General features: G+C 42.3%; 1 protein-coding gene across 1 annotated transcript in view; it reads right to left on the bottom strand.

Moving 5' to 3' along the window:
• Positions 1-501: 501 nt before the first annotated feature.
• The window catches only part of LOC311099211 (FAST kinase domain-containing protein 4-like), a 39,463-nt gene continuing 15,275 nt past the window's right edge, over positions 502-24,689 (bottom strand). The window contains exons 4-12 of the mRNA XM_084139892.1: positions 24,355-24,670; positions 23,559-23,746; positions 23,294-23,442; positions 10,928-11,144; positions 10,536-10,695; positions 10,279-10,370; positions 2,455-3,121; positions 2,134-2,248; positions 502-1,824 (exon numbers count right to left, since the gene is read on the bottom strand). Of these exons, the coding sequence (XP_083996018.1) occupies positions 1,738-1,824; positions 2,134-2,248; positions 2,455-3,121; positions 10,279-10,370; positions 10,536-10,695; positions 10,928-11,144; positions 23,294-23,442; positions 23,559-23,746; positions 24,355-24,670 (1,991 nt within the window). The 3' untranslated portion in view covers positions 502-1,737. The remainder of the gene's footprint in view (positions 1,825-2,133; positions 2,249-2,454; positions 3,122-10,278; positions 10,371-10,535; positions 10,696-10,927; positions 11,145-23,293; positions 23,443-23,558; positions 23,747-24,354; positions 24,671-24,689) is intronic.

The following is a 24,689-nucleotide window of genomic DNA, read 5'->3' on the forward strand; positions in this document are numbered from 1 at the left end:
AGACCATCCGCCACCTCATCAGGAGAATGCCCAGGCGTTGTAGGGAGGTCATACAGGCACGTGGAGGCCACACTCACTACTGAGCCTCATTTTGACTTGTTTTAAGGACATTACATCAAAGTTGGATCAGCCTGTAGTGTGGTTTTCCACTTTAATTTTTAGGGTGACTCCAAATCCAGACCTCCATGGGTTGATACATTTGATTTCCATTGATAATTTTTGTGTGATTTTGTTGTCAGCACATTCAACTATGTAAAGAAAAAAGTATTTAATAAGATTATTTCATTCATTCAGATCTAGGATGTGTTATTTTAGTGTTCCCTTTATTTTTTTGAGCAGTGTATATATATATATATATATATATATATATATATATATATATATATATATATATGCGAGAAAAAAAAACATATGGGGGATTGGAAGTGATGCAGAAATTACAATCTATCTGCAATATTAAAGCTGATCTACCTCCTAAAAATATATATATATTTTTTTTTTAATAGCTTCACTGGAACTAAGGGGCCTAGCCCGAACCATGAAAAACCGCCCCAGACCATTATCCTTCTCCAAACTTTACACTTGGCACTATGCATTGGGGCAGGTAGCATTCTCCTGGCATCCACCAAACCCAGATTTGTCCGCCAGACTGCCAGATAGTGAAGCGGGATTCATCACTACAGAGAATGCGTTTCCATTACTCCAGAGTCCAATGGCAGCGAGCTTTACACCATTCCAGCCGACGCTTGGCATTGCGCATGGTGATCTTAGACTTGTGTGTGGCTGCTCGGCCATGGAAACCCATTTCATGAAGCTCCCGATGAACAGTTATTGTGCTGACGTTGTTTCCAGAGGCAGTTTGGAACTCAGTAGTGAGTGTTGCAACCGAGGACAGACGATTTTTACGCGCTACGCACTACAGCACTCGGCGGTTCCGTTCTGTCAGCTTGTGTGACCACTTCACAGCTGAGCCGTTGTTGCTCCTAGACGTTTCCACTTTACAATAACAGCACTTACAGTTGACCGGGTCAGCTTTAGCAGGGCAGACATTTGACGAACTGACTTGTTGGAAAGGTGGCATTCTATAACGGTGCCAAGTTGAAAGTCACTGAGCTCTTCAGTAAGGCCATTCTACTGCCAATGTTTGAATATGGAGATTGCATGTCTGTGTGCTCGATTTTATACAACTTTCAGCAACGGGTGTTGCTGAAATAGCCGAATCCACTAATTTGAAGGGGTGACCACATACTTTTGTATATATAGTGTATTTTTTATTCCGGACTCTGACATTGCGCATTCTAATATTTCTTTATTTCTTAATTCCTTTCCTTTAGATTTTTGGATTTGCGTGTATTGTTTTTGTATTGATAGGCATTACTGCACTGTTGAAGCTAGGAAGCATTTTGCTACACTCGCGAAAACATTAGCAAAATATGTGTACGCGACCAATAAAATTAGATTTGAACCGTTGTGAAGTGACAATGACAAGATTGCATTGACAACATGATACTAGACATGTCATCAACTGGGGACGTGACTGGTTGCAAATAGGCTGGCACCATTTTGATGAATGTAAGAGCAAGTTGCCAGAAACTCTTCAGTTTTAGACTTTGACCAGGGTTTTTCTTCCACCCCAAACCACGCCCCCTTTCCCAATCCCACCAACAACCGCCCTATTCCAAGCAGCCAAAATGGCATACACTCGCGCACACAAACACAAACTCAAGTCTTTTGTTGTCATAAGGGGACCTCCAGGAGCTTTTTGTGGAGGTACTGCTTCACCTCCTCTATACCATTCAGCTTCTCCAGCTCATGATAGGGCAGCTGTGGAAGACAGGAACAACAGAGGGAGAGAGGAAAAAGAGGAGCAGAGAATAGAGAAAACACAAGGAGGGATTACACTTAGTTGTTCTTTATTTGGGCCAAGTGGACCATTAGTAGACCAGTTGCCTGGTACCAGTTGCCAATTCAAAAGCTTCATAGGATGATTGTAATGAAGGTAAGGGAATACTGAAATTTGGTTGAAATGTGGTTGTAAGATGGTTAAAATATGGTTTGTAAGAGGTTTACAATGTGGTTTGTAAAATGGTAAAAAATGTGGTTTTTAAGATGGTTGAAATGGTATGGGCTCACCTGCAGGATGACATATCCCAGGAGTAGCAGGTGACGGTCTCTCATGGCCCGGGAGCCCACCAGCACCTCAGAGTTGTGACAGTAGTGCCACTTGTCATTCACCGACATGATCACTCTGAAAGAAGAAAGGAAGTGGTATACAGCGATTAACAAATAATTTATCATTTAGAAAGACGGTAGAAAGATGGCAGACCTCCAAAAAACAAAACTATCTTTCTGAAAGTTATTCTCTAGCTTGCATTGCTCCACTGATGCATTATCAAGCACTTAGTTGAGGATACAAATCTGAATGGACAGATTTGGGGATCCATCAGCACTGACCTCTTCAGCTGCCGCTGGTCCACCGCCACCCTCTTTGCGTTGGCTCGATTGGCCGGGTGAAGTTGAAGTGGCAAGGTGGGCTTCACGTCCCCGTCCGCCCCTTCAGGGTGCGCCACCCCCTCATAGAATGCAGGAAGCTCGCAGTTGAGCCCCTGACTCCCCGGCCCCACCTCCGCCCCTCCCTCCTCCACTAGGATTTTTCCAATGGAGAATTGGAAGAGGGAATCTAGGGCAGATGTGGCAGATGCCCCTGCCCCGGAGGCCCCTGGCTGTGCCAGGCTGTCTGAGGGAGGGCCGCTGAGCGTGGAGCTGTCCTGGCTCTCCAAAGAGTGCTCCTTGGCCAGGCTGGAGTAGTAATCGGCCGGCGTGTAGTAAGGGTTGTAGTCCAGAGGGCCCCCGCCATTAGGACCCGCCCTCTGGGCCGAGGCAGGGTTTGCCCCTCGCTGCATGTGGTGGGGCAGAAAGTTCACTGCATCGTCCCCCTCGACGGGTCGCTGGTCCCCCCCTACCACTAGTGGGGCGAAGGGGGAGAACTTTTGAAAGTCTGAATTGAGGGCTGTCACGGCTGCGGATCCCTCTGGGGCTTTGGGGGCCACACCTAGGGAGGTCCCTGACCCCGTCCGGATAGGGAGAACTCGGCCAAAGCCATCAATCCACAGGAGGAAGTCTACAAAGCAATGTGGATATAGAGGATTAGGGTTGCAACATTTAGGGTTGAAACTTTCCCTAATATTTCTCAAACTTGGAATTTAGGAAAACATAGGAATTTTGCAAAAGTTTCCAGAATTCTAACCCCAAAGAGAATACAGTACTACAGAATGATATACCATTGTGTTCAGTAACTGTGTGGTATCTTACAGTAGAGCCTGCATCGGGTTGGATATCTGCAAAAAAACATGGTGGCGGGTGGGAATGAAAACATTCTTTCAACCCGCGTATCGGCTCGCAGTTCAGAACAATTATATTGCGGGTCAGAAACTTTTGAAATTAAGATATTGTTTTTACAAACCCAGGAGCTTGTTGTGTTGCATGATGTTGCGAATTCCATTCTGAGTGGTGAGGCAGACATATACTGTAGGCTACAAGCCATGCACGCAGTGGGTCAGGGAACTGTCCATTATTCCTGTGGTGCTGAAAACATATGTTTCATCCCCCCACGTGAGAATACATTGCCAAGTTTAGCCTACTTTTCCTGGCTAGCCTAGTTCACGTGAAAATGGCTAACGTAACCGGAGAAATAGAAAGGTTATGAAATACAACGTGGGTAAGATACCACACAGTGAGTGAAATCCCCGGTTTGGTAAGGAAGGATTTTGGAGTCATTGTGGATAAGGACAACAACCCGGTAGATGGATACACAGCCTGCAAAAATGCAAGCACTTATTTGTTTACGATAGGCTAATTCAGTTTATTATCAGTTAATTATGAAGTTAATTCAGGCTTTCGTTCATTTAGACCATATCAAGTTTATTTGCCAGCAGCATAGCACCCTGCATCCCAACTGCTGGCTTGCCTCTGAAGCTAAGCAGGGTTGGCCCTGGTCAGTCCCTGGATGGGAGACCAGATGCTGCTGGAAGTGGTACTGGAGGGCCAGTAGGTCGAAATAAATATCCCAATGCCCCAGGGCAGTGATTGGGGACGTTGCCTTGTTTAGGGTGCCATCTTTCAGATGGGAAGTTAAACGGATGTCCTGACTCTCTGTGCTCACTAAAGAGCCCATGGCACTTATCGTAAGGGTGTTAACCTCTTAAGGATCAGACCCTTCTTTTCAATTTCTGCCTAAAATGACATACCCAAATCTAACTGCCTGTAGCTCAGGACCTGAAGCAAGGATATGCATATTCTTGGTACTATTTGAAAAGGAAACACTTTGAAGTTTGTGGAAATGTGAAATTAATGTAGGAGAACAAACAATAGATCTGGTAAAAGATTAAACAAACAAAAAAACATATCTATTTTTATTTTATCATCTTTGACATGAAAAAGAAAAGCCATACATTCAGATAGGAAGCTGGAGGTCATTTAGATGTTGTCCACAAGAGGGCAACAGTGTATGTGCAAAGTTTCAGACTGACACCATCAAGAATGAGGGAGCTACATAACATTTAGAATGAAGTTACCCAGGTGTCCCTCACGAGTTCGCCCAAATGTACCCAAGTGGCCGAATTGGTAAATTGATACATTTTCAAGTACATAACTATAGAGAACATACAAAAATACTATGGTAATAAAAAATACAAGTTTACACATTCCCAGGAATGTCATACATGATGGATCATTAGATTCCCTACATAAAAAGGTACTAACAGGAGATGCGATGAGAATGCTGATCCAACGCCTCCCAACACAGAAGTGAACTATTTAAGGTAAGGGCCAAGTTAGCAGCCAACACTGATCTAATGTCATATGTGAACACACCACAAACCACACACAAAGTGAAACAATTATAATATACATTTACACACTATTTACAATTACAGTATTTAGAACACCCTCAATCCTCTACACAAGATTGTACTGCTGATGCCAAGTCCCATAGCAGTCTCTTTCTGATGTAAAGCAGAGGGTAACAGAAAAAGTAGTGCAGGTGATAGGAGATTTCTTGTGAAGACACCTGGGTGACTTCATACTAAATGTTATGTAGCTCCCTCATTCATACACCTTATAGAACAGCAGGGACTGTGAAGCAACACAAACACAGGCACAGACACATGCATACACACACACACACACACACACACACACACACACACACACACAGGATAACATACGCACTATACACACACGTACACACTGTAGATATGTGGTAGTTGTGGAGTAGGGGCCTGAGGGCACACAGTGTGTTGTGAAATCAGTGAATGTATTGTAATGTTTTTAAAATTGTATAAACTGCCTTAATTTCGCTGGACCGCAGGAAGAATAGCTGCTGCCTTGGCAGCAGCTAATGGGGACCCATAATAAATACAAATACAACGGCGCCTCCCTGCTGTGCTCTTTTGGCACATTCCTGTCAGCAGTTATGTATTTTGGCAGGTGAACACCACTGGTGGCAGGAGTAGAGGGGTGAAGATGAAGGGGGCTGTACTTTCCAGTCATGGCCAGCTGAGGTCCTGTTGGTGGAAGTGGCTCCACATCATCTTCTAGCACAGAGTGCCGCTTCTGGGCTGGCCTCTTCACACCTCTAGATGGCCGGGCGGGGCTAGGTGTGGAGCCAGAGACAGCAGCAGGGGTCGGACTGAATAAATAACAAAATCAGTAAGAATACTTTTACGGATAAGCCCTGCATCAATACATCAAATAAACAACACATTTCTATAAACATAAATATTATATAGAGTAGGGGGAACACAATCACTGTGGTGAAATGTGTGTACCAAAGGTAAATAAGGCTGGTGAGGGGAGGACGGCTCGTAGTGGTGGCCGGGGAGGGAAGAGTGGAATGGTATCAAGCATTTGGGTTTGTCTGTTTTGTGTTGTTCCATTCACTCCATTCCGGCCATTGTTGTGGGCCGTCCTCCCGTCACCAGCCCCTACTGGCTTTTATTGATATATATAGACCCACAATGTATAGCCAATGTGTATTTTATGTTGAATTTGACATGCTGTGGCTGTGGTTTTCGAGTGCCTTGTTTGCTATTCATACACATGTCCTTAGTATATACAGTGAGGGTAAAAAGTATTTGATCCCCTGCTGATTTTGTACGTTTGCCCACTGACAAAGAAATGATCAGTCTATAATTGTAATGGTAGGTTTATTTGAACATTGAGAGACAGAATAACAGCAAAAAAATCCTGAAAAACGCATGTCAAAAATTTTATAAATTGATTTGCATTTAAATTAGGGAAATAAGTATTTGACCCCTCTGCAAAACATGACTTAGTACTTGGTGGCAAAACCCTTGTTGGCAATCACAGAGGTCAGACATTTCTTATAGTTGGCCACCAGGTTTGCACACATCTCAGGACGGATTTTGTCCCACTCCTCTTTGCAGATCTTCTCCAAGTCATTAAGGTTTCGAGGCTGAAGTTTGGCAACTCGAACCTTCAGCTCCCTCCACAGATTTTCTATGGGATTAAGGTCTTGAGACTGGCTAGGCCACTCCAGGACCTTAATGTGCTTCTTCTTGAGCCACTCTTTTGTTGCCTTGGCCGTGTGTTTTGGGTCATTGTCATGCTGGAATACCAATCCACGACCCATTTTCAATGCCCTGGCTGAGGGGAGGTTCTCACCCAAAATTTGACAGTACATGGCCCCGTCCATCGTCCCTTTGATGCGATTAAGTTGTCCTGTCCCCTTAGCAGAAAAACACCCCCAAAGCATAACGTTTCCACCTCCATGTTTGACGGTGGGGATGGTGTTCTTGGGGTCATATGCAGCATTCCTCCTCCTCCAAACACAGCGAGTTGAGTTGATGCCAAAGAGCTCCATTTTGGTCTCTTCTGACCACAACACTTTCACCCAGTTCTCCTCTGAATCATTCAGATGTTCATTGGCAAACTTCAGACGGGCCTGTATATGTGCTTTCTTGAGCAGGGGGACCTTGCGGGCACTGCAGGATTTCAGTCCTTCACGGCATAGTGTGTTACCAATTGTTTTCTTGGTGACTATGGTCCCAGCTGCCTTGAGATCATTGACAATATCCTCCTGTGTAGTTCTGGGCTGATTCCTCACCGTTCTCATGATCATTGCAACTCCATGAGGTGAGATCTTGCATGGAGCCCCAGACCGAGCGAGATTGACAGTTCTTTTGTGTTTCTTCCATTTGCGAATAATCGCACCAACTGTTGTCACCTTCTCACCAAGCTGCTTGGCGATGGTCTTGTAGCCCATTCCAGCCTTGTGTAGGTCTACAATCTTGTCTCTGACATCCTTGGAGAGCTCTTTGGTCTTGGCCATGGTGGAGAGTTTGGAATCTGATTGATTGATTACTTCTGTGGACAGGTGTCTTTTATACAGAGCACTCCCTTTAAGAGTGTGTTCCTAATCTCAGCTCGTTACCTGTATAAAAGACACCTGGGAGCCAGAAATCTTTGATTGAGAGGGGGTCAAATACTTATTTCCCTCATTAAAATGCAAATCAATTTATAACATTTTTGACATGCGTTTTTCTGGATTTTTTTGTTGTTAATCTGTCTCTCACTGTTCAAATAAACCTACCATTAAAAGTATAGACTGATCATTTCTTTGTCAGTTGGCAAACTTATAAAACCAGCAGGATGAAATACTTTTCCCCCCTCACTGTATGTATGTATGTATGTATGTATGTATGTATGTATGTATGTATGTATGTATGTATATATATAAAATTAAAACTTGTTTTTCAACCACTCCACAAATGTCTTGTTAACAAACTATAGTTTTGGCAAGTCAGTTAGGACATCTACTTTGTGCATGACACAAGTCATTTTTCCAACAATTGTTTACAGACAGATTCTTTCACTTATAATTCACTGTATCACAATTCCAGTGGGTCAGAAGTTTACATACACTAAGTTGACTGTGCCTTTAAACAGCTTGGAAAATTTTAGAAAATGATATGGCTTAAGAAGCTTCTGATAGGCTAATTACATTTACATTTTAGTCATTTAGCAGACGCTCTTATCCAGAGCGACTTACAGTTAGTGAGTGCATACATTTTCCATAATTACATTTGCCTTTTAAAATGATAAACTTGGATTAGCAAAAACAATGTGCCATTGGAACACAGGACTGATGGTTGCTGATAATGAGACTGTACGCCTATGTAGATATTCCATTAAAAATCAGCCGTTTCCAGCTACAATAGCCATTTACAACATTAACAATGTCTACACTGTATTTCTGATCGATTTGATGTTATTTTAAAAATGGACAAAACTTTCGAAAACAAGGACATTTCTAAGTGACCCCAAACTTTTGAACGGTAGTGTATTTATAGCAATCAAAGAAAAAATCTCTCAAATGAATAATATGCAACGATTCAAACAACCGCATTAGCATGAGTAGAAAGAACGTATTTGACTTACCAGTCTAAAGCGGCGTCCTCTCCTTCCAAAAACATATCTTCAGCTGTTGAGTCTAAACTATATTCACTAAGTCCTCATCTACTGCTTCTGTGACACTTTCCCGGTCGATTTCTGCTATAATCTCGTCCAAATCTTTATACCTGGACTTTGATTTAGCTTTTCAAGTATTAGTAGCCATATTGTACTTTCAAAATTTGCAGAACACTTTGTATACTAAATCGAGCTGTGCGTAACGTGATGCGCCACTTCCTTGTTTAGATTTCCAATGAACACTAAACCGCATTGCGCGTGTGCTGAACCCACAGGCAAAGACCATCTCATACTCCTGTAAAGCCCGGCTCATTGGCTATCTAGCTAGCTATGTTTCAAAATGACAGGTGGTCATTGGATCAAGATACAGTCAATCAAGTGAACACCCTCCACCTCATTGGTGCGTAATCATGTCAGTTCTTGTTGGACTCAAATAGCTTTTGTGTAGCCTATACCTCATGCAGAATGACGGAAACAAGTTTGGTTGCCTTCTTGAGTATCTGAGGATCGCAGAAAAACCGAACTTGACTGAGTGAAACAAGGAGTAGCATTTATATTATGTTGAAATATTTTGTTGCAAGTTGAAGGAGTTGGAATTCAGGCGAAACGCTTTATACAACATGGATCGTGTTAGGATATAAAAATGGATTTTACAAACAAAACAACTCTACATTTTATCTCTGGACCCCTCAGGATGACAGATCAGAGCACGATTACTAAATGTAAGTACATTATTTACCTTCAGAGGTGAATGTATCAAACCAGTTGCCGTGATAAGTGTTTTGTTGTTGTGCACTATCTTAAAACAATAGCATGGTATTTTTTTCGCTGTAATACCTACTGTAAATTGGACACTGCAGTTAGATTAACAATAATTTAAGCTTTCTGCCCATATAAGACATGTATATGTCCATGAAAATGTGCTTTTGTTTACAAAGTCATTGTAGTCACATTATCCGTATTGAGCAACAACTGTCCCGATTTCGGGACACCCATCCAGTAGAGGTTAACCCCGGTGTCTTGGCTAATTTCCCAATCTGGCCCTCATACCATCATGGCCACCTAATCATCCCCATCTTCCAATTGGCTCATTCATCCCGCCTCCTCTCCCTTGTAACTATTCCCCAGGTCGTTGCTGCAAATGAGAATGTGTTCTCAGTCAACTTACCTGGTAAAATAAGAGTAAAATAAGTTTAAACTGGTGTGGCTCGTAAAAGTTTGAGTAAGGCTACAGCCTACAAAATAAATGTACTTTTGCAGCCTATATTCAATTCTGGGAATTATTTACTTAAGTTTCAATTAAATTATTCAATTATAATATTAAATGTAAAGGTCTTGTTTTGTTGTTGGCTATAGCATTTCATTAGGTAAGAAAGCTAATTAGGACACCCTTTTTTTCAGAGCGATTCGAGTTGTCAATGTGCCGCATCTCATTGTGAAAATAAAATATATTGTTCTTAATTCATGGCATGGTTTTCTTTTATCCAAATGTTGATTATACATGCAGACAACTTAATTCATGCAGGGAGGGGAATATTAGCCTACTAGCCTACTCTAAAACAATTAAATAAATTGGTGTTGTTTGGCGGGTCACGGATCAGCTCTCGGAACAAATCTATTCGGGTGGGTTGGGTTGCGGAGAAAAATCTGTCCTGGTATCGGGTGGTGCTCGGAATTGATAAAGGCTCGGAATTGATAAAGGAGGCTAAAAAAAAACTGACCGGTGCAGGTCTCTATCTTACAGTGGCCTTTGGGTTTAACACGCAATCTGGTGTTTGTTCAATGTACCTGTGTAATACCCAGGGGCTAGGACTTCATCTTGCTTGTAGCCATGTTCTCCAACCAATTGTCTGAGGGCTTCAGCAACAAGACCCTTGTAGCTGAAAAACACACATATACACACACAAAACACTCATGTCAACCAGATACTTTTCATGCTTCACTGGAATTTGCAATGAAAAAGCAGACATAATTCAATAAAGAAAATAGGTGACCATGTACCAACTAACAGTTGGTTAACCAATCACTCTAGTACTGCACCGTACCTGTATTTGCGGTTGACCTCGTCAGCGGTCAGCGCACGGTCAAACATGAGCACCTTGTGCGTGTCCTGGAGCCGTGGACCGGTGTAGTCCCGGTACTCCAGCTCAACCGCTGCGTCCAACAGAGACAAGTAGCGACGCACGATCAGAGCATAAGGACTTTCTAAAATGGCAGAACGTGAAAATGAAGCACATACAACTGACTGGGATTGAGTTGGGGTATGTGGGTGTACTATTCCACTTCATGCTTCAGTTCATGTATGTGTGTGTTTATTAGTTGTTTATAAGGGGTCAGCTTGAGGTTTATTGTGTCTACTGAAAGTCTGTAAGTCAAAAGAAATGAAACACAGCTGTTCTTTCATGTTGCTTGTTATACGCGCGTGCGTGCCACTCACTGGTGACGTTGCTGATAAAGGTGCTGGAGAAGACCCTGTGCAGCACCAGGCTGGGAAAGTGGCCTAGCTGGAATAGGGACATAAGGATATTGACGGTGGCCAGCGGGGAGCTCAGGGCCTTGAGCTCCAGCACCACCTCCAGCTTGGAGAAGAACTGGACCTCGTTGGACGGCAGGTAGTTCATTCGGCTGAAGGGGAACACCAGCTTCTGGATCACCTGTGGGGAAAAGAGAAAATACATTATCGTCAAGTATCAGATGTTGCTGCGAAGAGACAGAATCATTAGATCACTTGTTATGGTAATGTCCATATGTAGCTTGTTTTTGGACGCAGGTTCAGGAATGGCTGAAAAATTGCAACATTTACCTGGAGCTAACTCTGCAAATAGCACTGCTGGGTGATTTAAAAAGTCTTAGTCAATCGATCAATAATATAAAAATACTTATCTTTAATTTACAAGCTGAATGCAAGCAATATAAGTTGGGTCAGTCTGAACATCTCAACGTTAGTTTGTTGTTGATTGCTTAAATGGTGTAAGAGTAGTAGCGAATCCAAATACTTCCCATTCAAGCCTATGGAGCTTTAACATTTTAAATGGTTATAGTTAAAAAAGTATAAATGTTACAAAAATTCTGAATAGAAACAATCTAAGCTGGGTCAGTTTGAACATCTTAACGTTAGTTTGGCGTTCATAACTTAAATGGTGTAGGAGGACATAGTGTATTCGGAAAGTATTCAGACCCCTTCCCCTTTTCCACTTTGTTACTTTACAGCCTTCTTCTAAAATTTATTAAATGCATTTTTTTCCTCATTCATCTACAGTGCCTTGCAAAAGTATTCATCCCAATTGGTGTTTTTCCTATTTTGTTGCATTACAACCTGTAATTTAAATTGATTTTTATTTGGATTTCATGTAATGGACATACACAAAATAGTCCAAATTGGTTAAGTGAAATTAAAAAAATAACTTGTTTCAAAGAATTCAACAAATTAAATAATGGAAAAGTGGTGCGTGCATATGTATTCACCCCCTTTGCTATGAAGCCCCTAAATAAGATCTGGTGCAACCAATTACCTTCAGAAGTTAAATAAAGTCCACCTGTGTGCAATCTAAGTGTCACATGATCTGTCACATGATCTCAGTAAATATACATATGTTCTGAAAGGCCCCAGAGTCTGTAACACCACTAAGCAAGGGGCACCACCAAGCAAGCGGCACCATGAAGACCAAGGAGCTCTCCAAACAGGTCAGGGACAAAGTTGTGGAGAAGTACAGATCAGGGTTGGGTTATAAAAAAAATATCAGAAACTTTGAACATCCACGGAGCACCATTAAATCAATTATTAAAAAATGGAAAGAATATGGCACCACAACAAACCTGCCAAGACAGGGCCGCCCACCAAAACTCACGTACCTGGCAAGGAGGGCATTAATCAGAGAGGCAACAAAGACGCCAAACATAACCCTGAAGGAGCTCAAAAGCTCCACAGTGGAGATTGGAGTATCTGTCCATAGGACCACTTTAAACCGTACACTCCACAGAGCTGGGCTTTACGGAAGAAAAAAGCCATTGCTTAAAGAAAAACATAAGCAAACATGTTTGGTGTTCGCCAAAAGACATGTGGGAGACTCTCCAATCATATGGAAGAAGGTACTCTGGTCAGATGAGACTAAAATTGAGCTTTTTGGTCATCAAGAAAAACGCTATGTCTGGCGCAAACCCAACACCTCTCATCACCCCGAGAACACCATCCCCACAGTGAAGCATGGTGGTGGCAGCATCATGCTGTGGGGGATGTTTTTCCCATCGGCAGGGACTGGGAAACTAGTCAGAATTGAAGGAATGATGGATGGCGCTAAATACAGGGAAATTCTTGAGGGAAACCTGTTTCAATCTTGAGACTGGGACGGAGGTTCACCTTCCAGCAGGACAATGACCCTAAGCATACTGCTAAAGCAACACTTGGTTTAAGGGGAAACATTTAAATGTGTTGGAATGGCCTAGTCAAAGCCCAGACCTCAATCCAATTGAGAATCTGTGGTATGACTTAAAGATTGCTGTACACCAGCGGAACCCATCCAACTTGAAGGAGCTGGAGCAGTTTTGCCTTGAAGAATGGGCAAAAATCCCAGTGGCTAGATGTGCCAAGCTTATAGAGACATACCCCAAGAGACTTGCAGCTGTAATTCCTGCAGAAGGTGGCTCTACAAAATAGGGGGGGGGGGGGGAATAGTTATGCACGCTCAAGTTCAGTTATTTTGTTTTATATCTAGTTTTTTCACACACACAATTATTTTGCATCTTCAAAGTGGTAGGCATGTTGTGTAAATCAAATGATACAACCCCCCCAAAAACCTATTTTAATTCCAGGTTGCAAGGCAACAAAATAGGAAAAATGCAAAGGGGGTTGAATACAAGCCACTGTACACAATACCCCATAATGACAAAGCGAAAACAGGTTCTTAGAAATGTTAGCACATTTATTAAAAATAAAAAAATGAAATACCTTATTTACAAAACTATTCAGATCATTTGCTTTGAGACTCAAAATTGTCCTCAGGTGCATTCTGTTCCATTGATCATCCTTGAGATGTTTGTACAACTTGATTGGAGTCCACCTGTGGTAAATTCAATTGATCGGACATGATTTGGAAAGGCACACACCTGTCTATATAAAGGTCCCACAGTTGACAGTGCATGGTAGAGCAAAAACCAAGCCATGAGGTCGAAGGAATTGTCCGTAGAGCTCCGAGACAGGATTGTGTCGAGGCACAGATCTGGGAAAGGGTACCAAAACATTTCTGCAGCATTGAAGGTCCACAAGAACACAGTGGCCTCCATCCATCTTAAATGGAAGAAGTTTGGAACCACCAAGACTCTTTCTTGAGCTGGCCGCCCGGACCAGACTGAGCAATCGGGAGAGAAGGGCCGTGATCAGGGAGGTGAACAAGAACCCAATGGTCATTCTGACAGAGCTCCAGAGTTCCTCTGTGGAGAATGGAGAATTTTCCAGAAGGACAACCATCTCTGCAGCAATCCACCAATCAGGCCTTTATGGTAGAGTGACCAAGACGGAAGCCCCTCCTCAGTAAAAGGCACATGACAGCCCACTTGGAGTTTGCCAAAAGGCATCTAAAGGAACCTCAGACCATGACAAACAAGATTGAACTGTTTGGCCTGAATGCCAAGCGTCACATGTGAAGCATGGTGGTGGCAGCATCATGCTGTGGGGATGTTTTTCAGCTGCAGGGACTAGTCAGGATCGAGGGAAAGATGAACGGAGCAAAGTACAGAGAGATCCTTGATGAAAACCTGCTCCAGAGTGCTCAGGACCTCAGACTGGGGCGAAGGTTCACCTTCCAATAGGACAACAACCCTAAGCACACAGCCAAGACAACGCAGGAGTGGCTTCGGGACAAGTCTCAATGTCCTTGAGTGGCCCAGCCAGAGCCCGGACTTGAACCCAATCGAACATCTCTGTAGAGACCTGAAAATAGCTGTGCAGCGACACTCCCCATCCAACCTGATAGAGCTTGAGAGGATCTGCAGAGAAGAATGGGAGAAACTCCCCAAATACAGGTGTGCCAAGTTTGTAGCGTCATACACAAGAAGAATGACAAAGGTGCTTCAACAAAGTACTGAATAAAGGGTGTAATCCATTTTAGAACATGGAAAAAGTCAAGGGGTCTAAATACTTTCTCAATGCACTGTACATGCCCAAATATATAAAAAAAATCCCATATACAGGTCCTTCAGACAATATTCATACCCCTTGACTTACTCCACATTTTGTAACTTTATTCTAAAATGGATTAAACCGTTTTTTTCCCTCACCCATCTACACACAATACCGCATAAATGACAACGTTTTTGGAAATGTTTGCACATTTATTGAAAATGAAACACAGAAATCTCATTTACTTAAGTATTCAAACCCCCTGAGTCAATACTTTGTAGAAGCATCTTTACAGCTGTTAGTCTTTCTGGGTAAATCTCTAAGAGCTTTCCACACATGGATTGTGCAATATTTGCCCATTATTTTAAAAACTCTTCAAGCTCTGTCAAATTGGTTGTTGATCATTGCTAGACAACCCTTTTTCAGGTCTTGCCATAGATTTTCAAGTAGATTTAAGTCAAAACTGTAACTCAGCAAAATTCAGTCTTCTTGATAAGCAACTCCAGTGTAGATTTGGACTTGTGTTTTAGGTTATTGTCCTGCTGAAAGGTGTATTCATTTCCCAGTATCTGGTGGAAAGCAGACTGAGCCAGGTTTTCCTCTAGGATTTTGCCTGTGCTTAGCTCCATTCCATTTCTTTTTTATCCTGAAAAACTCCCCAGTCCTTAACGATTACAAGCATACCTATAACATGATGCAGCCACTACTATGCTTGAAAATATGGAGAGTGGTACTCAGTAATGTGTTGTATTGGATTTGCCCCAAACATAACTTTGTATTCAGGACAAAAAGTTAATTGCTTTGCCACATATGTTGCAGTATTACTTTAGTGCCTTGTTGCAAAGAGTATGCATGTTTTGGAATATTTGTTATTCTGTACAGGCTTCCTTCTTTTCCGTCTGTCAATTAGGTTAGTATTGTGGAGTAACTACAATGTTGTTGATCCATTATCAGTTTTCTCCCATCCCAGCCATTAAACTCTGTAATTGTTTTAAAGTCACTATTGGCCTCATGGTGAAATCCCTGAGTGGTTTCCTTCCTCTCCGTCAACTGCATTAGGAAGGACGCCTGTATATTTGTAGCGACTGGGTGCATTGATACACCAATCCAAAGTGTAATTAATAACTTCTTCATGCTGAAAGGGATATTCAATATGGTTTTTTTTTTATTATTACCCATCTACCAATAGGTGCCCTTTGTGAGGCATTAGAAAATGTGGTCTTTATGTTGAATCTGTGTTAGAAATTCACTGCTCGACTGGGGGAATTTCAGATAATTGTATGTTTAGGGTACAGAGATGAGGTAGTCATTCAAAAATTCAAACTTATTGCACACAGAGTGAGTCCATGCAACTTATGATACTTTTTAAGCACATTTTTACTTATGAACTTATTTAGGCTTGCCATAACTCAAGACATTTCAGCTTTTAAATGTTTAATTAATTTGTTAAAAAAATGAAAAACAAAATTCCACTTTGACATTATAGGGTATTATGTGTATTGCCAGTGCATTATGTATTATCATTATGTTATATGTTATATATATATATATATATATATATATATATAAAAAATGTTCTATTATGTTGTATTAAATTATGAATTACGTATTATGTGAGTGAAAAACTCAATTTATTCCATTTTAAATTCAGGCTGTAACACAAAATGTGGAAAAAGTCGAGGAGTGTTAATACTTTCTGAAGGCACTGTATCTTTCTGTCTGTCTAGTAGGAGTATTTCTCATCCATTTTGACCTAATGCTACTCACACATTATGTTGTTTGAAAATGTACTTTCATATCATCAAGAGTGTTCAGTAGTTGTGTGGTTGTAGTCAGTAGTTGTGGTTAGGGCTGTTGCGGTGACCGTATTACCGCCACACCGGCGGTCACGAGTCATGAAGGCAGTCAAATTCCACATAACCGTTTAGTCACGGTAATTAGGCTTCTCCAAGCTCTGCTGCTGCTGATGGTCATTAGTAGCCTACCAAACTTGCTACCTGCCTGGTACTCAGCACTCTATTGTCCCTCTTATCACTCTGACGTCAATGCAAATGTGTTCGAAAATCTAATCAAACAATTAATGAGAGCCAATGAGCTCATGTTGCTCATTTCAATAGGCTATGCAATTGCGCGAGAAAACAGAGTGATGGCCTCTACTGAAAAGAGGAGGATCAGCTTTCTATATGCTAGGCCTAGTATATTTATCAACTTTCCTAATATTAAGCACATTGATTATCTTTACAACAGGAGTATAGCCCACAGAAAAAGAGTCCTCCATTCAAATCAAATCAAATTTTATTTGTCACATACACGTGTTTAGCAGATGTTATAGCGGGTGTGGCGAAATGCTTGTGCTTCTAGCTCCGACAGTGCAGTAATATCTAACAAGTAATATCTAACAATTTCACAACATATACCCAATACACACAAAACTAGTAAGGAATGGGATTTAAGAATATATACATATATGGACAAGCAATGACAGAGCGGCATGGACTAAGATACAGTAGAATATTATAGAATAGAATGCAGTATATACATATGAGATGAGTAGTGCAAGATATGTAAACATTATTAAAGTGACTAGTGTTCCATTTCTTAAAGTTGCCAGTGATTTCAATAGGCAGCAGCAGCCTCTAATGTGCTAGTGATGGCTATTTAACAGTCTGATGGCCTTGAGATAGAAGCAGTTTTTCATTCTCTCGGTCCCAGCTTTGATGCACCTGTACTGACCTCGCCTTCTGGATGATAGCGGAGTGAACAGGCAGTGGCTCGGGTGGTTGATGTCCTTGATGATCTTTTTGGCCAGCCTGTGCATCTGTAAAGGTTTGTGAGGGTTTTAGGAAGCCGAATTTCTTCAGCCTCCTGAGATTGAAGAGGCTCTGTTGCACCTTCTTTACCACACTGTCTGCGTGGGTGGACCATTTCAGTTTGTCGGTGATGTGTACGCCAAGGAACTTGAAGCTTTCCACCTTCTCCACTGCGGTCCTGTCGATGTGGATAGGGGGGTGCACCCTCTGCTGTTTCCTGAAGTCCACGATCATCTCCTTTGTTTTGTTGACGTTGAGTGAGGTTATTTTCCTGGCACCACACTCCCAGAGCCCTCACCTCCTCCCTGTAGGCGGTCTCGTCCTTGTTGGTAATCAAGCCTACTACTGTTGTGTCGTCTGCAATCTTGATGATTGAGTTGGAGGCATGCTTGGCCAAGCAGTCATGGGTGAACAGGGACTACAGGAGGGGGCTGAGCACGCACCCTTGTGGGGCCCCAGTGTTGAGGATCAGCAAAGTGGAGATGTTGTTTCCTACCTTCACCACCTGGGGGGGCAGCCCATCAGGAAGTCCAGGACCCAATTGCACAGGGCGGGGTTCAGACCCACGGCCTCGAGCTTAATGATGAGCTTAAAGGGTACTATGGTGTTGAATGCTGAGCTATAGTCAATGAACAGCATTCTTACATAGGTATTCCTCATGTCCAGATGGGATAGGGCAGTGTGCAGTGTGATGGCGATTGAATCGTCTGTGGATCTATTGGGGCGGTAAGCAAATTGAAGTGGGTCTAGGGTGACAGGTAAGGTAGAGGTGATATGATCCTTGACTAGTCTCTCAAAGCACTTCATGATGATAGAGTGGCCAAATAACTTCTTAAAATTAAGCACATTAATCCGCTTTACAACAGGTGTAGAGCCTAACTGGCATACAGTACATAAGCAGCGCGTGAGTTTGAAGTTTGGGGAAGATCATTTTCACCATAAAAATACACCTTTATAATAAAAGCATGACATGCATAATTGCATTTGTGGTCACTTTTGATGGTGTTTTCCCGCTAATGGAACATTTGCGCTTAAGACCTACTGCCGTGTGCGCATTGCTGTGCTTATAATGTGAAGAAATAGCCTAATAGTTTATCACATTTTAAGCTAAACGTTCTGATCTGTTGCGTCAGCCTCATTGCTTAAAAAAGTTTTTGATGCTAGTGGATGTATTAATTTGGGATCTATCGCATCCCACAACTGTCCCAGACTATGTTTGGAATATTTATTTCTCGCACAGAATAGGTCAACTTTTGTACTATGGGGGATAGTAGATTATTATTATTAGTCCATCTGTAATGTGTGGATATAAATAAATTGTTTCCATTTCATACATTGTACAGTCATGGTCAAATGTTTTGAGAATGACAAGTATTGGTCTTCACAAAGTTTGCTGCCTCAGTGTTATGAGATATTTTTGTCAGATGTTACTATGGTATACACTGAAGTATAATTACAAGCATTCCATAAGTGTCAAAGGCTTTTATTGACAATTACATGAAGTTTATGCAAAGAGTCAATATCTGCAGTGTTGACCCTTCTTTTTCAAGACCTCTGCAATCCGCCTTGGCATGCTGTCAATTAACTTCTGGGCCACATCCTGACTGATGGCAGCCCATTCTTGCACAATCGTTGCTTGGAGTTTGTCAGCATTTGTGGGTTTTTGTTTGTCCACCCGCCTCTTGAGGATCGACCACAAGTTCTCAATGGGATTAAGGTCTGGGGAGTTTCCTGGCCATGGACCCAAAATGTTGATGTTTTGTTCCCCGAGACACTTAGTTGTGTGGTTGTGGTCAGTAGTTGTGTGGTTGAGTAGTATGTGGTCAGTAGTTGTGGTCATTAGCGGTCAGTAGTTGTAGTCAGTTGTTGTAGTTGTGGTCAGTAGTTGTGTGGTTGTGGTCAGTAGTTGTGTGGTTGTGGTCAGTGTCTAAACTACAGTTGTGTGTGAAAACTGAAAGTGCGATGAGAAGCAGAACGGGTAAAAGTTCTTCCAATATCTTCAATATGCACTGCGTAATTGGATAAGGATGCGCGCAGTTGCGTCCCCGATCGCGAGATCTTGGCCAACAACCTCCTTCCCTCAGTAAGAGCATTGAAGATGGGTCGTGGCTGGGTCTTCCAGCATGACAACGACCCGAAACACACAGCCAGGGCAACTAAGGAGTGGCTCCGTAAGAAGCATCTCAAGGTCCTGGAGTGGCCTAGCCAGTCTCCAGACCTGAACCCAATAGAAAATATTTGGAGGGAGCTGAAAGTCCGTATTGCCCAGCGACAGCCCCGAAACCTAAAGGATCTGGAGAAGGTCTGTATGGAGGAGTGGGCCAAAATCCCTGCTGCAGTGTGTGCAAACCTGGTCAAGACCTACAGGAAACGTATGATCTCTGTAATTGCAAACAAAGGTTTCTGTACCAAATATTAAGTTCTGCTTTTCTGATGTATCAAATACTTATGTCATGCAATAAAAAGCAAATGAATTACTTAAAAATCATACAATGTGATTTTCTGGATTTTTGTTTTAGATTCCGTCTCTCACAGTTGAAGTGTACATATGATAAAAATTACAGACCTCTACATGCTTTGTAAGTAGGAAAACCTGCAAAATCGGCAGTGTATCAAATACTTATTCTCCCCACTGTATATATATGCGAGAAAAAAAAACATGGGAGATTGGAAGTGATGCAGACAATTACATTGATGGAAGTTACAATCTGCAATATTAAAACTGATCTACCTACTAAAAAAAATAAAAAAAATAAAAATACTGGCCAGTAGTTATGGTCAGTAGTTGTGTGGTCAGTAGTTGTGGTCAGCAGTTATAGTCTGTAGTTGTATTGTTGTTGTTGTTGTCAGTAGTTCTGTGGTCAGTAGTTGTTTGGTTGTGGTCAATAATTGTGGTCAGTAGTCAGTTGTGTGGTTTTGTTCAGTAGTTGTGGTCAGTGATTGTGGTTCAGTATTTGTGGTCAGTAGTTGTGTGGTAGTGGTCAGCAGTTGTGGTCAGTAGTTGTGTGGTTGTTGTCAGTAGTTGTGGTCTGTAGTAGTGTGGTTGTGGTCAGTAGTGGTCAGTAATTTAGTAGTTGTGGTCAGTAGTTGTGTGGTTGTGGTCCGTAGTTGTGTGGCTATGGTCAGTAGTTGTATGGTTGTGCTCAGCAGTTGTGGTCAGTAGTTGTGTGGTTCAGTAGTTGTGGTCAGTAGTGTGGTAGTGGTCAGTAGTTGTGGTCAGTAGTAGTGTGGTTGTGGTCAGTAGTGGTCAGTAATTTAGTAGTTGTGGTCAGTAATTGTGAGGTTGTGGTCAGTAGTTCTGTGGTTGTGGTCTGTAGTTGTAGTCAGTAGTCATGGTCATTATTAGCGGTCAGTAGTTGTAGTCAGTAGTTGTGGTCAGTAGTTATGTGGTTGTGGTCCGTAGTTGTGCAGTTGTGGTATGTAGTTGTGCGGTTGTGGTCTGTAGTTGTGGTCAGTAGTTATGGTCTGTAGTTGTGTTGTTGTGGTCAGTAGTTGTATGGTTGTGCTCAGCAGTTGTGGTCAGTAGTTGTGGTCTGTAGTTGTGTGGTTGTGGTCAGTAGTTGTGGGGCTATGGTCAGTAGTTGTATGGTTGTGCTCAGCAGTTGTGGTCAGTAGTTGTGTGGTTCAGTAGTTGTGTGGTAGTGGTCAGTAGTTGTGGTCAGTAGTAGTGTGGTTGTGGTCAGTAGTGGTAAGTCATTTAGTAGTTGTGGTCAGTAATTGTGTGGTTGTGGTCAGTAGTTGTGTGGTTGAGTAGTATGTGGTCAGTAGTTGTGGTCAGTAGTCGTGGTCATTAGCGGTCAGTAGTTGTAGTCAGTAGTTGTAGTTGTGGTCAGTAGTTGTGTGGTTGTGGTCGGTAGTTGTGGTCAGTGTCTAAACTACAGTTGTGTGTGAAAACTGAAAGTGCGATGAGAAGCAGAACGGGTAAAATATGAAGCGAGTGAACGGAGACAGCTTCGCTCTATCCATTCAGAGCAGCAGGATCAACGTCCTGCCCACCCTTTTCTTTACAGACAGGCAAAATAGCCAGTTATTTAGGGCATGGGGCATGTTCTTGAGAAGGAGGACGAAGCTAGTGAAATCTTAGTACTAGCTGTTCGATTTTTGAAACAGATTCCCAAATCATGGGAATTTGTCAAGCTATGAAGAGTTTTCTCCCTCAGAGTTATGTGTTTCTAGGCAAACAGTTGCCTTGACAGGCCTGCTCACTCCATGGCTAAAACCAGTGTGAGGAACATGCTAACAAACGTTTGTGCGATGAAGCTAAATAAATACTGCACTCTGTCCCACAAAACTTATTTGCTAAATTTATGATAGTGTTGTTGGGCAAAGCAAGGAAAGTGAACTTCAAACTTGATGTGGTTCTCTTGAAATTTGCAGCTGTTGTTGGTAAGTAATGAATCTGCTAGCTTCTGATATGACTTACTGCATCTATAAAGAAAGCAGTTGATGGGTTACTAAAGCAGCTCTATCTATATATAGTAGCTATTCCTAATCCGTTTTCAGATTTGAAAAGCAGAGAAGTAGGGGAAGATTTTTATATGCTCTATATTTTGTCTGACTTGTTGGGGGAGTGGTCAAAAACGGAGGTTGTTTGGAAAAAGTTGGTAAAATATGTGTTAATGCAGTTACTAAAACTGCTATATCGTTAGAACCGTATCAGATATTTTTGTTCCACAAACAGATTTGAAAAGCAGAGAAGTAGTCTAAGAAGCAGAGAAGTAGTCTAAGAAGTTGTCTAAGTTGTTGGCGAAGTGGTCGAAGTAGCAGATTTGTGTCAAGTTGCATAGTTGCATTTACAGTGAATGGAATGTTGGAAGTTATGTCAAAATGGGGAGATTTAGAATGTTGAAAAAAGTCCCATGAAGGTGAATGAAGGACAAAAACTTGAGTACTTTAAAAAGTATAAAAGATATCAAAAAGTTGAATACAAGCAACTCAATCCAGACCAGTCTACACGTTTAAAGTTGGAACGGCATTTCTAGCTCAAACGGTGTAAGAGGAGTTGAATGCTGAAGAATAAGAAGTATGTAGAAGATTTAAGCGGGGACTCTTGTTTTGCGAGCCCCACAATAATAATGAGTATGTAAGAAATCTAGAGTGCATTGCTTTGCATGCATACCTAAATATCCATCTGACATTGTTACACACAAATAACATACAAATTATTAATTTAATAAAACAACTATCTTTTCAATGTAGTTTCTATGATGTGCGCCCCATAAAAAGACCGGTAGCCTTTTTAAAGAGGCTCAATGTGTAGCAAGTGGAGTGAAAGTTCACTATTGCAATGCAAGCTGGAATAAAATTACGGTATTAAAAGTTAGCGAAATGAGAAGGAGTAGGCTACAATGAGCAACCAACAGGTAGGCTGTTGTTTTATCTGAATGGGGTTGGGGAGAAAGCGCAGCATGTGGCCTCAATTAGCCTAGATAGCTCAGCTTCTCTAGGCTACTCCAGTCAAGACAGGAACTGTTATATGAGATGATAAATAACATTGTGTCTGCTACAAGTTAGCTAGTCTTGGTTATAGTTGCCGCGGCTACTCTCTCTCTCTCTCTCTCTCCGTCTGCTCGCTCCCGCACACACCTGCCCATCGGCAGCCTCTCTCCGTCACGCAGCAGTGCTCAGGTTAAAAACGTACGTTTAAAAAAGAAACATGTATTTCGAATATCCGGATAGCGGACAAAAATGTATGTTACTATTCGAATAGTGAAATTATTTCAAACCCCCATCATTAGTAAATAACTAACATTTCAGGTGTAATAATAGCCTTTCATAAAAAACAGATACAATATGCCCATAATCGCAACATCGGAGTTGCTCAACAGCGGTTTAAATGTATGACAGAGATTTTCTACAGATGAGTGGGCCTCCTTACCTTGCTGTCCAGGTATTCGCCCTTCTTGACCAGAAAATCAGCGATGGTGTCAAGAAGTCGAGTCTCTCTGAGCCGGTGGCGGGCAATGTATTTGGCAATGAGGGCCATGGTGAATGGGGTTATGCTGTCCACTTTTTTAGGCAGTTCCTCTATTGAGAAAAGAGCAGACGGTTATCTTGGAAATGATAGAAGTACGGAGAAACCGGCAGATTAAACAGCTGCCAGATAATGGCAGAGGAGGGGAAGTGAGGAAAGGAAAACTCACCAGCCAGGCTGCACACAAACCTCTCTTGCCTGTTCTGGTAGAAGAGGTGCGAGCTGAAGATGAGCTCTAGGCTCTTGTTGCTAGCTTCGCGTGCACACACAGCCAGCATCTCATCCAGCAGCGCCATCTCCTGGTCGCGCACACCACTTACGCTAGCCAGTGTGTGCTTGACCAGTCGCAGGATCTTCCTGTTTGTAGGTTGAGCGGAACAATGGTGGTTGTGACTAAATGGAGTATAGCTACAACCGGAAGTGACTTTTCGTAGCTGGTTAAGAGAGCATTTTAACTAGCCCTAACCCTTTTCCTAACCTTAACCTAATTCTCCTAACCTGCCACGTAAATTCTCCTAAACTAATGCGAAAAAGTCACTTTCGGTCGTAGCTGTATATCACCTAGTCAAAAACGACAAATGGTGGAATTTGGTATCATGATAACGTCAATTATCGCGATAAAAGCGGTTATCACGATTTTATCAAGTATCACGATTAAAGCCATTATCGCGATATTACCAAGTATTGCGATAACTGCTTTTATCACAATAATAACTGACACTCGGGAACTCTAAGGCATGTCCAGTAAGATCACTATTAGTATTTTTGAAAACATTGTCTCCATTGATTTCCTATCGAAAGCAACCCAGTTGTACTTCATAACCCTGCATTGCCTCTACTTGGATGGCTAGTCATAAATTATGAATGGACCTCTTACAAACAAGAAAACCCAATATAACATGTAAAGTTGTATACATTTGTCTATATTACCCTAAACTGGTAATCAACCATCATACCAAACCTACCTGTTGGCCAGAAGCTGCTCTGGGTTGGGGTGTACGTTGGCGACGTTCCCAGCCGTCGCTGTGTCGGTGGGTTCCAGCGAGTGCCACTTGAGCCGGTAGTAGGAGAGTAGCAGAAAGAGGGTCTGCGGGTGGCGCTCCCGCTCCAGGTTCTTCTCCAAGCCTGCCAGGCAGGCCTCGGTGAGCGGGTGCTGGCTGCTGGGGTGCAGCTTCATGCTGGAGCTGAACACCATGGACACGTCCTTCTGGTTGAACTGGTCCAGCCGCGACTGTGACTCCACCTCCAGCACCTGCACCACCTGCGAGTCGCTGGGAAGGCCTAGGAGGGGGAGACGGGA

This window comes from Coregonus lavaretus (assembly GCF_964263955.1).
Source record: "Coregonus lavaretus genome assembly, chromosome: 23".
NCBI lineage: Eukaryota > Metazoa > Chordata > Actinopteri > Salmoniformes > Salmonidae > Coregonus > Coregonus lavaretus.